Source organism: Rattus rattus, chromosome 6, assembly GCF_011064425.1.
Source record: "Rattus rattus isolate New Zealand chromosome 6, Rrattus_CSIRO_v1, whole genome shotgun sequence".
Lineage (NCBI taxonomy): Eukaryota > Metazoa > Chordata > Mammalia > Rodentia > Muridae > Rattus > Rattus rattus.
The window spans coordinates 34,045,586-34,063,811 of NC_046159.1; the positions used below are offsets into that span (position 1 = coordinate 34,045,586).

At 47.3% G+C, this 18,226-nt stretch overlaps 1 protein-coding gene across 1 annotated transcript; it reads right to left on the reverse strand.

Annotated features, from left to right (window-relative positions):
* Positions 1–779: 779 nt before the first annotated feature.
* On the reverse strand, positions 780–16,438 carry Cav3 (caveolin 3). The gene is made up of 2 exons (XM_032907432.1): positions 16,190–16,438; positions 780–1,882 (listed from the first exon to the last, which is right to left on the reverse strand). Exons 1-2 carry the CDS (start codon positions 16,301–16,303, stop codon positions 1,541–1,543), a joined length of 456 nt encoding a protein of 151 aa, XP_032763323.1. The 5' UTR covers positions 16,304–16,438; the 3' UTR covers positions 780–1,540.
* Between the last annotated feature and the right edge of the window lie 1,788 nt (positions 16,439–18,226).

An 18,226-nucleotide genomic window follows, 5' to 3' on the forward strand; every position in this document is an offset into this window, starting at 1 on the left:
CACAAGGAGTCAGTGTGCAAACTGTGAGAGTTATTTAGACCCTGAAAGAAAAGAGTCCTACATTTAGAAATCTGTAGCCCCTTTTTGGGACAAATCTGAGCCATCATTTCAGGGAGCACAATGGGGTGTGGGTGTAGGCTGCCAGATGATGGTCCTGGCTTCCAGCCTGTAACTTTTGTATTCACTTGCAATGAGATGCCCCTCATCACACAGTGTGAATTCCTTGATATTGTGATTTCATGGACATTTGTGTGGTGCCCAGTGTCCCCTGCATCTGGTGAGTGACACAGCCGCCTGCTTTACCAGCTGCTTGATAAATGGTGCACTTAATAAACGTTCTTTTCTGTATATTTCATTGCCTTTTTCCTCCTCCCAACCCCGACACCCAAGAACAGTGGCATCTTCTATTAGCTTCCTGGCAGGCTCTGGGGTCACCTTCTGCTGATGACAGCTGCATGGGCTTGGCAGGGGCCAGAGGGGACCTGGTATTATTCTCTGGAGTCCTAGGTATGCTCATTTGTTTGTGGAAAAATGCAAGGATCTTGAACCAAAGCCCCTTATGGGATTCATCAACCGCACTGCGTGCTGTGGTCTAGCTGGAAATGTGGAGTTGTTCAGTGTAACCTTGAAGGGACCAGGTTCCCAAGCGCGAATGTGGGGAAAGCAGTCCGAGCACTGGGTTGCTGAGGTGTGTGTTTCCGCTCTGGGGCAGGATGGTGTGGCAAGTTCACACTGTTACTTCTCCTTTTACAGCTAACCCAGATACACACACCCTGGGCCTCTGCATTCATGGTGTTTATTACGGCTGGTGGTGCGCACAAGCTGCATGGCAAGGCCCAGTGTGTTCCCCGCTCCGTGTCTGAGCCAGAGCGGGGATTCCTCTGGGGTCTGAAGTTGGGACCCATTTTCAGCAGTGCCCGGGAATGCTCACCTGCCCTCAGTCCACCTCAGCTGCCTCAGAGACAGCAGAAGTCATTTGAAAACAATCTCCTCGTATGGGAAACCCTATTTATGCCCAGCAAACAAGTAGAATCCTGAAGGAAACAAAACTTAGTTCTGGTATTTGCCCAGAGGACCAACTGAAGTTTTTGGGTTTCAGGACTAGAAAAGGACACACAACCACCTTACAGACACAGAGCATAGTGTTCCCTGGTGCAGCCGAAACCCTTTATTGCAGCCCCTTCCTCATGCTGGAAGTCACCGCTTGCTCTCCCTAGCATGAGGAGACGGGTTACCCCTCTAGACGACTGGTGCTGGTTTGTGCTCTTACAGTACATGTGATCACAAAGCCTTGTGATAGCTGCCTCTTAAGGAACCCTCCGCTCAGGCAGGGTCGCTGGGGATCATGGTAGGCTGAGCAGTTTCCACACTGGGCTGTCTTTTCCTTTTGGCTCCCCTGCACCATGTACTCCCATTTTGAGGTGGAACTGAGGGGAATCTTAAAAGCAAGAGCTCTCCAGCAGCCCATGTGGAGCAGAGCCATGGGTGCACACCTGGCCCTATTCCCCCTGCCCAGCCTTCCCCACAGCCCAGCCCGGCTTTAGCCTTCCCTTCGCAGCACCACCTTAATGTTGCTGCAGACCTGGCCCAGTGCGGCAAAGAGCGGGTTGCAGAAGGTGCGGATACACAGTGAGTAGATGTGGCTGATGCACTGGATCTCGATCAGGTAGCTCTTAATGCAGGGCACCACGGCCCAGATGTGGCAGAAGGAGATACAGGCGAACAGGAATCCCCAGAGCAGGGCCAGTGGAACACCCAGCAGTGTAGACAGCAGGCGGTAGCACCAGTACTTGGAGACGGTGAAAGTGGTGTAGCTCACCTTCCACACACCATCGAAGCTGTAAGTGCCCTCGGGCTCCGCAATCACATCTTCAAAATCCACCTGCAGGAGCCAGAAGGGAAAGATTAACTCACAGCATGCGTGGGCTTTTCTAGTGTTTGCTTGCTTGCCTACCTGCATCGGAAACCCTGGGGGTGAGTCCAGGGACATGGTTTAGCAGCTAAGAGCACTTGTCGCTCTTGCAGAAGACCTGAGTTTGCTTCTTAGCATCTACAGAATGGCTACAGTCACCCATAACTCCAGTTCCAAGGAATCTAACATCCTCCTTTGAATTCCAGGGTTCCCAGGCATTCACAGGATGCATATATATTTTTGGGAAACAGCACTTGGAAGGCAGAGGTGGTGGGTCTCTGTGAGTTCCAGGACAGCCTGGTCTACAATGTAAGTTCCAGGACAGCCAGGGCTCTGTTACACTGATAATAAACAAACAAACAAACAAACAAACAAATAAGCAAACACAAAAACAGGAAAAGGGAAGAAACTCTGGTAGTGTCTGTTGGGCTTCTTGATGGTGTCTTGACAGGGTCTAGGACTGTATCCCTAATGAGTGTCCAATATGGACAACAATATCTTCTCCCAGCCCTGCTGACTTGCCATGCACTATAGCTACAAGGTACTCTGAAGCCTGTCCAGCTTCTTCATTCTATGCATACATTAAGAGGACTCCCAGAAGTTGAATAGCTTGTTCAATACTGCAGTGCTAGAGTCACAGTGCCTGCTATAGTTTGGATCTGTAATGTTCCTCAAAGACCCACATGTTAAAGGCTTGGTTCCCAAACCAGTACTACTGGGAGATGGTGAGATCTTTGAGAGGTGGGATTTAGAGGGAAGAAGCTAGGACATTTGAAATGTGCTCTGGAGGGGGATGCTGAGAAGCCTGGTCTCCCTCATCCTTTGTGCTCCCTGGCCATCAGGAACAGTTTGGCTCTACCATGTGTCCTATTACACTGTTCTTGTCTTACCAAAGGACTGAGAGCAAACGTACACCTCCACACCTGTGAGGTACAAGAAATGTTTTTTTCTTTATACATTGCTTATTTCAGGTGTTTGTTGTAGAGGTGGAGAGATGACACTGCTAGTGTCCTGGCTAATTGTTAACTTGACACAAGCTCGAGTCATTTGGGAAGAGGGAAGAGAAGTCCCAGCCCCTTGACATGGTGCTATCCCTGGGCAGGTGGTGTAGGGATGTATATGAAAGCAGACCAAGCAAGCCAGTAAGTAGTGTTCCTCATGGCCTCTGCTTCAGTTCCTGCCTCTAGGTTCCTGTCTTGCTTGAGTTCCTGTCCTGACTTCCATTGGTGGTGAAATATACTTGATCCTTGTAAGCTGAAATAAACCCTTTCCCCCACAAGTTGCTTTGTCCATGGTGTTTTATTACAATATAAACCCCAACTAAGACATACACATTCTATTAATCTTTTGACCCTAATGAAGTTGGACAGCCAGGCGCTAGGGTGAGGATTGGTTGGTTGGTAGAGCATTGGTCTAGCATACATAAAGCCCTAGCTTCAATCTTTAGTGGCATACAAAGTAGGAATGGTGGCATACGCCTGTAATTCCAGAACTTGAGAGGTGGAGGCAAGAGGACCAGGAGTTCAAGGTTGCCCTCAAGTATATAGAGTGTTAAAGAGCATTGGGTTATACAAGGCCCTGTCTCTAAATAAAACCAAAAGCAAAACAAAACAGGAAACCAAAAAGAAGTTGGATGGTTATATTTATCCTGCAGAGATTTATGGGTCACTTACGTCACGACCTTTGGTCCTCATGAAGCTTATGTATATGTAGACAACTTCATTACAGCAACAAGTGCTGCTGTAATGCTGGGGATGGGGGATTTAACTCTGACGTTGGGGCTAGGAAATTCCTGGGGGAAGCTGGTGTCTGAAGGCTACCAGGTGGGTGGAGGACTTGCAGGTTGGGAAAGGGGCCCTGGGCTGAAGAAACAGAAACTGCCAGAAGGCAGTGGGCTATGTACATCGTGACCTGCAGGAGATGCAGGCGCTTTCCCAAGGGCAGATGTAAGCAAGGATGGTGTGACGCTGGACAGGGGATGCAGGAGACTTCGATACTGTGGGCCTCTCTAAGGTGGTGGGGGTGCTCAGCTGCATCCGGGTTTTGAGTAGCTTGTTTAGTCATTGCAGCTGGGAAGTGGGAGCTCTTGGGGGTGAGAATGGATGCAGGGGCTACTGAGAACTTGGTGACACCTACTTTGGGGTAGTAACTGCTACTTTGGGGTAGTAACTGTGAATTGGAAAGATGCACGGGCCTGTTGCTACCTACACCTCAGCCCAGAACTGGTAATCTTCACCTCTAGTTTATTGGAGCAAAAATAGAGAGTTTCTATGTCTTCAGGGATCTCCCAAAATTTAGAATCCTAGGTGTTAGGCTGGAGGGCCCTTCCAACCTAAGCTGGGAGGAACCCTGTGTATTGAAAGGTTCTGGCCTTAGAGGCCTTCCCAACCTCCATGGTAGTCAAGACCCTTCCTTAGAAGACTTCCTTGGGTAGCTTGTCACCCAGTCGTCGTGGGTGGTCTCTGCCAGCAATGAGAGTCCTTTGGATAGAGTCTTGCTTCTCTATCTTTGTCCCACCTTGCCCCTTTCCACTGCCTTCCCTGCCCAACATGTCCTGATCCTGCCTCCTTTTCATGCAACAGTCCTGAGTAATCAAGAGTTTCCTGATGACAGGCTTCCCATTCCTCCTCACAGTACTGGGGAACATGAGGGCTCAGAGGAAGGAGCTCTAGCCTGGACCAGGACCAGGCTCAATCTAGGCATCCTGACAACTCCACTGGCTTCCTGCTATCCTAACTGGGGTCAGATCCCAAGGTACACACTGGCTATGCCGCATCCCTCAGGGAGGGCGAGGACTCACAGTGAGATCTAGCCCTTGGCAGGCAGAACAACCTATTCCAAGAAAGAGTCATAGTTCTTTTTCCTTACACTCACCCAGATCTAAGGGTCATTAATCACTGTAGCCCAGATTGTCCCTTTATCCCAGCAACTTCCTTTATTCTACGTAATTTCCCTGTTTGTGTCTGGTTCTAAAGTCACTGCTGTGCTTTGGATCCAGAGTAGCTGCCAAGGCTGTATAACCCCAGCAAGTTACTATGTTTTTCTGGGTTGCATTTTTCTTGTCCTGTTTTGTAGGAGTTGTCAGAGGATTAAATGAATTGAGACATGCAAATACTCAGGACCCTTAATGGCAGGGTTAGGAATGGCTAGCTGCTGCTAGAGTTTGAATCTGAAATGTCATCTAAAGGAACAAGTGTTAAAGCCTTGGTCCCTAGGGAGGCACACCTGGGAGACCAAAGAACCTTTTTTTGTTGGCATCTAGTGGAAAATTGTTAGACCATAGGTGCCCTTCAAGAGAACTTCCCTGTTGTGAGGCGAACAGCTTGCTTCACCATGTGTTTTCAGCCACAATGAACTGTCTCATCATAGATCAAAGCAGCAGGGCCCTCTCTCATGGACGGAGACTTCCAAAACTGTGAGCCCAAACCAACCTGCACTATTCATAAGTTGGATGTCTTGGGTACTTGATACACAGAAACTGACTGAGGAGCTGTTGCTGCAGGGGGAGGCTGAGGTAGAGTGTGTTCCTCAATAGAGAGCTAGCCATGTCTGTAATCCAAGGAGGCTGAGACAGGAAAATTGCTCTAAGTTTGATGGAAGCCAGGTCAGTCTGTCTATAGTGTGAGATCCTGTCTCAAATATGCAAATATGCAAATGAACAAACAAGCAAAACACCAATCAAGAACAAAAACCTAGAGTCCAAAGGTGAGCTTGAATGTCACTGCAGCTGTTGACCAGATGGGTGGGTTTGGCATGTCTTTTAACCTCAGTGACCCTTTAACATTGTTCCCTTTTAAACTGGAATTGATCAGCCACAGAGGTTAGGTATAGTGTAAGGGACTAGGGGAGGGGGAAAGGAAGGAGCTTCCAAGGAAGAGAAAATCGAATATAGTAATGGACTGGTGATGGGAGGGGACTAGAATGGGAAGACTAATGAGGGAATCATTTATCTTATTAGAGATAAGGAGGGAAAAGGGGTAAGGGAGGAAATATGGGGAGGGTTAGCTAAAACTAAAGAGCCATTTGAAAGGTCATATGGAAACCTACTACAACAGAAGTGTATTAAAATATGTACATATATGAAAGAAATCTAAATGGAATTACCAAATAATGAGGGAGACAAATCCTAAACTAGACATCTCTTGTCACCAAATGAAACATCCAATGCCAAGAATGGGTTACATCCAATTGGTCAAAGGGGGGAAATGCCAAAACAACTTAGTCCATTGCCAAGGCTATTGGTCGTGCTACACAAACTGATGGTAAAGCCCTATTGCTGAAGACAAGAACTGCACAACTCATTGAGCATGAGGAAGTCTGCTGCTGCCTACCTAGAGCCCTCACCACTACTGAGTGGTTCACGACACTGGAAGGCACTGTGCATGCTACCAGAGGAGAAAGGTAAACACCAGCCCAACGACAGACTCTTTGATCTACCGTGGTGACCTGCCTGCACAGTATGCTGATGCGACAGTGGCATAGAAGCTGTGGGTGCAACCAACTACTATCTGGTTGGATTGAGGGCTCACTCCACAAAGTGGAGTCCATCTCTCCCACTGCTCTGGGGGCCAAAACCTGAGGCCAGGGGGAAAACAACACCACTGTTATGCTAATTTAGTAATGAATTAACTCCTAACAACATTCTGCTATACTGATTGACCGGCATTTTTGCTCAGCCATCATCAGAGCAACTTTTTCCTGCAGCAGATGGGAAGAAACACAGAGACACACAACTCAAAAAATGTCTACAGTGTGAGAGACGTTGGAGCACTAAGTCTTAAATGGAATTTCATTGTCAAATCCCTTCTCTCAGGGCTTAGAGGACTTTGCAGAAGAGAAGGAAAGATTGTAAGAGCCAGAGGGGACGGAAGACACCAAGGAAACAAGGGCTTCTAGATGCAATAGGACTGAGGCACATAGGAACTCACAGAGGCTGTGGCAGTATGCACAGGGCCTACAGGGTTTAAGCCAGATGGGGTCCCAGTTCTGAGAGAGAAGTAGACACAGGCCCCATCGCTAACCCAGAAGCTATCTCCAACTGACAGCCACTGGCAAAGGAAAAATTAGTTTTTTCCAAAACAGTTTCAGGAGATATTTAAATCATGTGTAAGGATGGGTCCCATGCCCAGCAGTAGAGCAGCAACAGAAAATGAACTCAATAGTACTCCTGAAGGATTTTTGTTTATTATTTTTTTTTTACATTACTTATAGTGCTGGATTGTTGTGTTGACTTCGACACAAACTAAAGTTATCTGAGGAAAAGGATCCCCAATTTAGAATATGCCTATATAAGATTGGGTTGTAGGCATACCTGTAAGGTGTTTTCTTAACTAGTAATTGATGGGGGAGGGCCCAACACAATGTAGGTGGTGCCATTCTTGGGCTCATGGTCCTGGGTTCTATAAGAAAGCTGGCTGAGAAACCAGGAGGAGCAAGCCAGTAAGCAGCACTTCTCAGTGTCTTCAGCTCCTGCCCCCAGATTCTGGCCTTGCTTGAGTTTCTGTCCTGACTTCCTTTGATGATGACCAGTGATGTGCAAGTATAAGCCAAATAAACCTTTTCCTTGCTTTTTGGTCATGGTGTTTCATTGCAGCAACAAAACTAAGACACTTAGATATTGTGATCTCTTATCTTACGTTCTTATGGGACTCTTGTGTGCACAAGTGCACATGTCTGTGTTTATATATGCTGTGTGTGTGTGTGTGTGTGTGTGTGTGGCCCCATTCTGCTGTTTTTGGTGCTTGTTTATTTTCCAATAGTGGTGGTGGGGGAGTAAGAAGGATCAGGGAGGAGTTGGGAAAGGGAAAACTGTGATTAAAACATATTGTTTGAAAAAAATCTATTTTCAAATAAAAAAGAAAATGAATGTTAGAAAAAAAGAGTTAGAATATTTTTATTGGTATAAAGAGCAGAGATAATTTTTCTTCTATTTACTCATGATCCATGTATGTCTCACTACTTACTTATCTACCCATACATCATCTATTCATCTCCTTTTCCTTTCATTTATTTACCCATCATTCTTCTAACAATCCACTTGTCTAACCATTTATTTACATACCCATCCATTCCCTCTTCTGCCTATTTATCTATACATCCATTTATTCATTTTCAGCCACATATTATTCTATTTTCATCTAACATCTATCTATCTATCTATCTATCTATCTATCTATCTATCTATCTATCTATCTTTCTATCTAATCTATCATCCATCTATCTGTCATCATCTTTTTATCTAACTACGCATTTTACCATCCATTCTCCAATCTTCTACCCACACACCCATCTACCCACTCCTCTACCTCTTATCTATTCATTCATTTTCCTGTCTGTTTGTCTATCTGTATACTCACCTACCTATCCTCCCCTCTTCTATTCTATCCATTATTCATATGTTCATCCACAAACAAATACTTACTGAGCACCCAGTGCTCAGTACTCAATACCTGCCCCATGCTAAGTGCTCACTAATGACAAGTACTTGTTCAAATGCTCTTAAATTCCTATGAGATATGACTTGGAAGTTCTGATAACATTCCAGATCATGAATAGAAGAGCTCTCTAGCTGACCTCATCATACTGTGTGGACCTCTCATTGACAGCTGATAATAGATTGAATTCTATCTTTTCTTTTCTGCTTATGAAGCTTGTCCCTTCCATGAGGAGTTCTCTGTTGTTGTTTTTTTAAATTACCATTTCTTCTCAGAAACTATTAGCACCCACCCTTGTGCTGTTTCCTGGGATCATCTTTGAGAGCTGAATGTGTGACAACTGGTTTCTGTTCTTTGAAGCAGCAATATGCTTGTTGGAGGTCTGTGCTGTGTTAGGAGGAGGCAGCCTGATCACAAATTCTGGCTTGGAGAGCCATTCATAAAAGCCGTCCAGTCCATAAGAGTCACTCAGCAGATCTAGGTGGCCATGCAGTGCATCAAGCACACTGTGAATTCATTTCCTTTACAGCAGTGGGTGGGAGAAGGATTTTTCTTGGAGCGTTGGTGCTGAGAAAGCCTCAGAACCACTTATGTAGCTGGAGGGTGGGAAGGGAAGATGGTACTCTTTCAGCCCATGTCTTCTCTGACATAGTTATTTTTGGAGCAACAAGAAAGCCAGTTGTTTAATTGGCACAGGTCTGCACAGTCCCTGCAGTCACTGAGAGGGTTGGCAAGATGCAGGACCACTGGGTTGCCTAAGAATGAGGGGGGAGGATAACACCTACCCTTGCACCAAAAGTCTGGCTCTACCCAGAGTTCCACACAACTCAGTCCTCGGTCATCCAGGGTTGGAATAATTCAGATAATGTATTTAGGAGCATGGGCAGTGGTGCTAGGCTTCCAGCATCCACTTGGATGATGAGTTACTGAGTGATTCAAGGTGCTATGCTTTTCCTCTAGTTATTTTTGTGTTGAATCCAACAAAGAGAGGATGGAAACATGGTTCTTAGCATAGTTTCAGTTTTGGAGTGTGAAGGCAGAGGCAAGAATCTTAGCATGGCTGGGTCCTGGTTTCCTGGCCTGCTGTCTTGGTATGTAAGGGGTGGACCATTCAGTCTCGGAAGGTCGGTACAGAAGATGAATGGGTGTTAGAAATGGTCATAGACGTTCTATGCAGTCGTTTTTGACTACTGAATAATAATATTAATGGGGATCTATACTATACACTCTCTTTCATTTCTCTGATAATTTTTACTATGCCTTACAAAAAGTATTGCTGTACATCAGACTGGGATAATCGCGGTCAGACTGACCATTGCCCACATAGTCTGAAAAGCACTGATGTATAAAATTGCAAATTAAAATGAGATGATAGCTGCAAAGACAGTTTAACAAGATGGATGAGATCTGTTTCTTTTGTTAGAAATGATAGTAGCAGATTTCTGGATGATCAGGGTGACCATGGTAACACCCATAATGCATCTGGGCCCTGTAGCTCATCTCTGCCTATGCATTATATACTAGTCATTTCATAAGGTATATAAGAGCCAAGCAGAATGAGATTCAAGCCAGGCAGACAGCAAAACTTGTGCTCCAATCTCCTCTGCATGCTTTCTCGCCCAGCACTGCTTCAGGGAAGGACCTGAATGAGGTGGTAAAGGAAGGGAGAAAAGACAAAGAGAGCTAGACATAGACAGAAAGCTGGGGTCAGGTGCTCTGAGCTCTCTGAGGGAGAAAACACAGTACCCCAGAAGCTCAGCATGTTTACTACACAACAGGGAGGTGGGGTTGTGGCATACAGTTAAACAAGGAGGCAGGGTTTATTGTAGAGAGTTAGATCAAGGAGGCAGATTTAGCTTATCTTTGTAGAAGCAGTCTCTGGGTGAGCAGCCTTCAGGCTGGAAACATCCAGGGGAGAAAGCTATGTGGACATTTTCTGCACACGTTTATCAACCACTACATACAGACCAGAAGGGAAGGTTTTGCCATTTACCTCTGACCCCTAACCCATGGGGAGAAGACTTTGCCGTTACTCCACAGGCTTGAGCCTATGTCAACAGTCACTCAGGACTTCAATCCAGGCTCTGTCCACTCCCTGTCGTCAGGTATGCTGGCAGGAGCTGAATCTCAAGGGAGGTAACCAGGTATTACCTGTAGTTTGGACTGAAAGCATCCTATAGGGCTACCTGGAGAACCCTTGCTGGAGCACAAAGGGACTTGCATTTGTGTAAAGGACCAGGGAAGAAGTCCCGACGGCCACAGGAAGTGAGACTGGAACCTACTAGCAGGGCCCCACTGTCTTCCCAGTGCAGTTTGGGACTTAGCCTCTTGCTGCTTCTTCCTGGCATCTCTCCTGCCCTCTCAGCTAGTGCCTTTGGTGAGGTCGGCTCTAGTGGGGAGAGATGGAAATGCTTTGGCTGTAGTCTGAGACGGTGTACTAGCTTTTGGCTGCTGGCTAGCAAGTCTCCCCAAATAACCTTCAGTGAGTCACACCTCTTTGTATCTACGACCGTGGGTGGTCTTGTCCCATTTCAAGTCTGAGGTTGCCATGTGACTCATTTTAACCACCAGAATGTGACAGAGAAGGCTGTGGGCCATCTGTAGACTAAGCACCAGGAAGTCCTGGCACCTTCTGCTTTGGGGACTCCTGGTAGAGTCACCGGTTTTTGAAATGTACTCTTATACCTTGCTCTAGAGTGGTACTAAGTGTGTGTTACAACCTGCTCTTCTAGAAACAGTCCTGAAACTTAGAGATGGAAGTTTAGCCCTCCCAGCATCCACACCAAGTCCTGTCCTCTGTCTCTACCTGTGTCCTAGAATAGCAAAGAACCTCCTTCAATGTTCTAGCTCAGAAGAGTCCCCACGTGATGTCAGCCCTAGGCTACCATCTGACTGAAGTTGCAGGGGATGTCCCCAGAGAGAGTAGAGCCACCCAGCCAGCTCCACAAAGCCACAGAACTTCTGGGGATGGACTGCATGGCAGCTGATTACTGATAAAAGTGTCACTGGAGAGGGCACCCTGGATCCCTGGTTCATTTCCTAGAGGCTGCAGGACATTTTTTTGCTGATGTTCAAAACTGAAGGACAAGACATTCTCTACCTTGGTTGCATAAAGACTTTTTATGATGACAGAACACAAGGAGTCACATTTTAGCAAGCTACCCCTTCCCAAGGAGAGCACACTTTGAAAGGTGTAGACAAACAGTATCACCAGGTGAGAACACCTCTGTATAAATTCCATGTATCCCTGTGTGTATTCATACATACGTATGCATGCATGTGCCCACATGCATATGTGTGCACATATGTATGCATGTAGGTGAGAGGCCAACACTGAATCTTACTCAATTACTTCTCCCAAAACTGTCACTCACCAAGTCCAGAACTCATCTATTCAGCTAGCCTGGTTAGCCTGCAAGGCTCAGGGACATTTTATCTCCCATAGTCCCTGTATTGGAGTTATAGCACACACCAGCCCTGCCTGGGTTTTTATGTGAATTCTGGGGGAGCTAAACTCAGGTCCTTATGCTGTGCAGCAAACACTCTTCTGACTGAGCTATCGCCCCAGGGTCCATGTAGCCATTTTGAGAAGAAGTTTACAGAGGGCAAGACACTTATAGAAAGGAGATGCCAATAAGAATGAACTACTATCTGTTCTTCATTCTCTGCTTGATCTTTCTGCATTCTCACCCGTACATTTTCTTTTGGGTGCTCTGTGCTGTCCTCAATGGGTAGTTCATTATTCTCCAGAACCCAGAGTAGCAAAGAGGTTTTATTTGTGGTACCAACTCTGACTAGCTGATGGGTCTTGGAAGTACTCTTCCTGGAAGAGTACTGTGATCCATTAGTAATGCCTGCTGTGTACACAGGAAGGGGTGACAGTGGCACCGGCCACTCACATTTACCAACTCCATCTAGTATTCTTCCTAGAACTGTGAAAAGATTCCATATAGCTGCTCATTCCACTTCCTGTTTTTAGAATGCCTGGTCAATTTTTTCTCATTTAAAAACGTGTGCCTTGGTTGTCATTTTGCCAGGAAGATGGCTCTTGATTTTTCCAGGCACAAGTCTCTTTCCTCCCCTGCCGTTCCAGGATACTTCCTCCAGCTTATGGCATTTGGCACCTTCCCCTGTCCCCAGCTCCTTATTCTAGTCTCATCTGCAAGGCTTGGATTCTTCCCAGGAAGAAGCATTGGGTCAGTTTTATTATTGTACAGCAGTGTGTTACAGCTCCACCAAAGCTGGAAGCGGGACTTTGTAGGTGGACTGCTGGCTGCTCTCAGTGCTTCCTGGCCTTAGTGACAAGTGCCATCAGAAGATGGAGGCTGTTTTGTGGCAGGTGTGAATTGGAAGTGGGTGGAGAATCCATGAATTGAGAAGAGTTCAGGCACATCTGCTTCTCTTTCTGAGGAGCTGAAAGTTGCTGCTTCAGGAGCAAGTGCCCATGTGTGAGCTAGTGAGGGAGGGACTTGGCGTCAGCTGTGAGCCTTCTCAGAAATGACTCCAGGGACTGGGGTAGGCCGGGGTTTCTAGGCACATCTGGGGGAGGCTGCTAGACTATCTACAATCAGAGTCATCAGGAGTTGCCCTTGCCTGGGGCATGTGTACAAGTGAGCTTAGTCCCAAAGCCTTGTATGCAGTGTGCACACAGCAATCCCACAGTCCTCTAGGCAGCATGGTGCCTGGTATGCAGCTGGTTCTCAGTAGCATGTCGGGGTCCACACTGGTAGCAGGGTTGGGTGAGGAAGGAAATGAGGTACCCTCTTCACAGTTCCTCAGTGCTCATCTCTCAAGACTTACATTCAGCCAGGCGCCTGGCCCCAGTGTCAGAGCCTAGTCTGGTAGGTATATGGGCTTCATTTTCACTGTGACTCATACTTTCCAGCCTGGGTTCAAGGTTAGCACCAATAGGAAGTACTTTCCTATGCTAGCGTTCCCCACGTGGCTCTGTCTCCCTTCTCCCTCGTGTCTTTCTGCATGAAATCTGCATCTGACTACAGCGAAGGCTATATCCTCCTTCCCCACTCTGCTTCTTTCTATACCAGAGACTCCTGCTCACAGAGGGAAAAGGATTTTTCAAGACAGTCAGCAAGCTTTTGTCCTAGCTGGGGACCTCAGCCGGTGCTTCCTGGATTCTGTCTTTGCTGTTGGTCCTATCCCAGGAGGACCCTGCTGACATGTGAGAACACCCTGGCAAAGCTACTCAGACTGCTGCTGTGGCTTCTGTGCCTTCTCCTTGACCTCTATCTTATCTCTGTCCCTCACCTGCCACCCATCCTTCTGTCTTGTTTCTTTCCTGGTGATGGTGATGACAGAAACCCGGGCAGTAGAAGGCTGTCCCGTTCTGACAGCCTGCCCCACCCCCAGCCAGTCAGCTCTCTGAAACTGTGTGGTATTTATCTCCCCATATCATCCCTCTTCTGTGTTTCTAAATGTTTCATTTCTGGCTCATTAAAAATGAAGGGAAGAAAATGCCAGACAACTTCCAAAGGCAGAAAATGGCCAAACAATGCCAGTTAATTTCCTCTGAGCAAAATTAATTGTGCACCTTTTAGTTAGTCTTCGGGAGATATTGGTATGGGGATCAGGACTGCCAGAGAGGACGCTTCTCTGTCTCAGAGAAGTGACAGAGAGCTGGGAACCTACACTGCTGTCACTGCCTCTTTCTTTGGGTCTGGCTCTCTCTTGGCTCAGTAGAACCCTATCAATTCCCTCTGCACTTGGTAGCCATCACAGCATCCCCAAGAAGCTGTGTTGTCCTGTGCTTCTTATCCCAGCCCTGTTGCCCACCAAGGACTCCAGAAGGCTCAGTTTTCCAGTCTTCTGGACTTGAGGCTGCTTGAGGGCTCTGCTCAGCCCCAGGTATCCACATTCTTCCTGGGAGTGGAGACTGTGTTGTAAACCTTCAGCTCACACATGGCATTTCTGCTGCCTAGAGTTGTCTGGAACTTATGTTATGTACCTGCTGGAGGTAAATGACACTCATGCATTGTCACAGGAGGAAATAAGGTTCAGAAGCTTAGGTGATATATCCAGTGTCTTTGTTTTTGGGAGGAGTCTGGAGATGAAACCAGACAATTCAGCTGGACTCTATGGAAACCATGACTGCTGCAGGTCCCTAGTAACTTAGAATTGGGAAATTTTGCTTTGTATCCCATGGAGTTCTATCTCCACCATTAGTGACCTATGTCAACATACGGGGCTGGCACTGAGAGTCACCGGGCAGAGCCAACAGCTGACACCAGCTTATGTTGGTGTGGACAGGCACACAGAAGGCTGAGAAGGCACAAAGGAGCAGTCTTGAAGGATGGCAGCTCTGGCTGTGCCTTTGTTTGGACTCTTGTGTTGCTAAAATCTATGGCTCATGTGACCCCACATCTCTAAATTCTGTGTCAAAATAATCACAGTGTAAAAAGAGAGATGAGGCTCCACTGTTGGAAAACTTAAGAACGGCCAGCACAATTTGAGCATATGAATCAGTTTTCAATGTTAAATTTTATGAACCAAATATGGAGCCCTGTATTTCTGAGGAAAATCTGGAGTCCACACAGAGGTGTGTCCTCAGTATAAGACATACAGGGTTCTAGGCTTTGGTGTTGACATGCTACAATCCTGGATATAGAATTAAGTAAAAACATAAAAATTGAGTTATTTTAAAAAATTAGTGTGTGTGTGTATGTGTGTGTGTGTGTGTGTGTGTGTGTGTGTGTATGTGTGTACATGTATGCGCTATGGTACATGTGTAGAAACCAGAGGCCTTATGGGAACCTGCTCTCTCTTTCTACCATGTAGGTTCTGGGATAGAACTCAGGTCATTAGATTTGGCAGTGGGGATCATTTCCCTCTGAGTCATCTTATTGACCTCAAAAAAGTCAATTTCAACCATTGGATCCTTTTTTTTAAAGTAACTGCTAGACAAATTTAAATTTCATAGCAGGTGGGTACTTTGGTCATCTCTGTACTGTCTGTCTAGTGTTTCTTTCAACCCAGTGTGACTGTAGTCAAATCCTATGAAACTACACAGGTAACACCAAGCCACGGTGGCTGTCATGCTGAGAGCACAGTCCCTACAATCCTACACAGAGCACAGCAGCTGGAACAAGTGACGGCGGGACTGTAGACAGTTTCACAATTTGTGCACAGGGTGACGGCACAAGGGTTACACTGCATCTGTAGTTCTACAGACAGCTTTGGCCTGTGAGCCCAGTCCTTTTAGCCTGGATGCCCAGCCACTCTGGGGACTCTGAGGCAGGTGGCTGGGACTTTGCTCTGAGGGGGATTCTAGTATTTAGACAGAGATCAAGTCATGGGGACTCAAGGCAACGTAAGTGTTCCTTTCCGGGTGCCTGCTGAGCGGCCTTTGCCTGATCCTGGCCACTAGGCCTGAGATGAAGCAGGGAGCTAGAGAGGCAGGGAACCGGAAGGATGGCCTATAGGGCCCATTGTGCCACAGAGACAAATACCACGCACTGCTGCAGGGCGGCTAGTGTCTTTTGGAGGGGCCACTGATGAAGCTGGCCTCAGATTAACCCCAAGCCCACTATGGAGACAACCTAAGTGCTGCTGGCACAGCAAAGCAACCGACTTGGCCCAGGTTCTGAATCTTCCCAGTGATTCCTCTGGGGCCTGGGGCCGGAGCCAAGGGCAGGCCCTTGGAGCTACTAGCAAGAAGGCATTTTTGACATCTTCCCCTTAGCACCATGATGCAGGTGCAGGCCTTGCTAAGGCCTGTATAATTTTGCCTATTTGCTGGGGTTTGAAGAAGACAGCATCCAGGAGACTTTGAGGAGGCTGACCTCAAGTGTGTGAGGACCATGATGCCCTGCTTGGGCACCGAGCCTACCTTCACAATGTCCTCATTGATGTTCTTGGGGTCTCTGTTCACCAAGTCTATCTCCTTGCAGTGAATGTCCTTGATGATCCGTGCCTCCAGATCCGTGTGCTCTTCGGTCATCATTGTGAGGCCGGGGCACCTTCGGGAGGAGATCAGAATCTTGTGGCTGGTATTGTTGACGGTCCTGGGGCAGAAAGACCAAGCTTAGGGTCTCCAGACTGGTGCCCCTGCCGGCTAAATAGGCCCCACCCAGCATGCCGGCTGACAGCTGTCCTGCATAACTTCAGCCGGCCTCTAGTTAAAGCTGTTGGTGGCACGCCTCCAAGCTAAAATTAAGACTGGATGGCAGAGCGCTCCTTAAAGGGGGCTGGCTGTGCAGGCCATTGGCCTCACGCGAGAGGAGACCTGGCATTCCCTGCCAGCCTCCAGGGCCTGGCCTTCCCGGTACTCTGCGGAGGCGAGGTGGGCTGAGCAAACCCCTTGGAGTCCCTGGAATTTGCCACTCAATACTCAGGCTCCTCCCAGGAGCAGCTGCCCAAGAAGGGAGGTGGGCTCAGTCCCAGCTCTGCCTCTTGCTAGCTGCTGAGTGACCTTGGCACATGTCCCTTCTCTGTGCCACCATGACCCTATCTGTGACTGGGGATAATATAAGGACCAGAAAATAACCATTAAGACTCCTCCCACTCTGAGGATAGGAGACTGGCCTTCTGGGGGAGTCTATTGGAACTGGAAATGTCTGGTAGATTCTCTTTACGTTAGTGATTGGCTGTGGTGGTTAATCATTGTGTGTTTTATTATTAATATTTTTTAAATTGCATTTTATTTATGTGTGTGTGTGTGTGTGTGTGTGTGTGTAAGTGAGCAGTACACAGCATACACGCAGGGTCAGAGGACATCCCAAAGGAATCTGTTCTCTCCTTCTGCCACGTGGGTCTTGGGGATTGGGCTTGGTGGCAGACACCTTTACTTGCTGAGCCATCTCACCAGACCCACCTGGAGAACAGGTCCTCATGCTCGGACAGCAAGCCCTTCCTAGAGAAAGCTGTCTCCCCATTCCTGGTTCATCTGGACTGTTGGGTTAACTGGACTGAGTCCCTTGGGTGATTAGAAGAGCACAGCTCTGGAGCTGCCTGTGAGGGTGTTTCTGCAGCTGTGTCCGCTGATGCACTCAGAACTGAAGTGGATGATTTGGAGGCATTGGAGGGGTGGGAGCAGGCTGTAGTTGGAGGAAGTGGGTCATTGGGAGCCAGCCGCATGCCTCTGAAGGGCATACCTCATCCTGTTTCCTTACTTTTCTCATCTGTTTCCTGCCTGCTGTAAGTTGCCCTGCCCTGATGGATTTGTCGTAGATGCTTTCTCCTTCATTCCTCTAACCCCAACACCCACAGCAAACTTGCTTCTTTTGTGCCCTAGAACGAAGAATTTACACCAGGGCAAATAGTGAAAGCTTATTTTTAGTACCCTAAGTACTAAAAGGCTAAATGCATCCTGCAGAGAGGCAGGAGGCCTGCCTCTAGTATCTGGATTTGTAAGTCTTGTCCTGCCATTTTTGCCACATCTTGCTTACCCCTGGAGTGGCCCAGGATGCCTTTCCTAGAATAGAGAGAGGCTTTCTTAGCCATTCCTACCCACAATCCAGTCTGTTACAGGGAAATCAGGACCTTGTATACAGGTATAAGGGCTTGTAGAGTTGCGAGGTTTACTAGAGAAAGGACATCAGTGTCTTTTACATGTTCCTCAGGGCAGAGCTGAAAGCCAGCTGGACCTGCCTGAGATTGGCTTTGTTGTTGTAGGCCCAGTTATAAACTTCTCCTTTATCTTGCCAGTGTTATTATAGCAGGCTCTTCCACCATGACAGTTGTTTTAGGTGTAACAGACTATAGCATTCGAAAGTTAACTTTTCCTACCAGAAGCTGTCTTTGTTCACAGTGACACAGAAAAGACTACACCTTACCCTGCTCTCCTGTGGCTTGGAGAAGGTCTGTGGTTTCCCTTGCAAGGGGTGAAGGGTCAATGAACTACAGAGTGAGGCTGGCTTGGGATGAG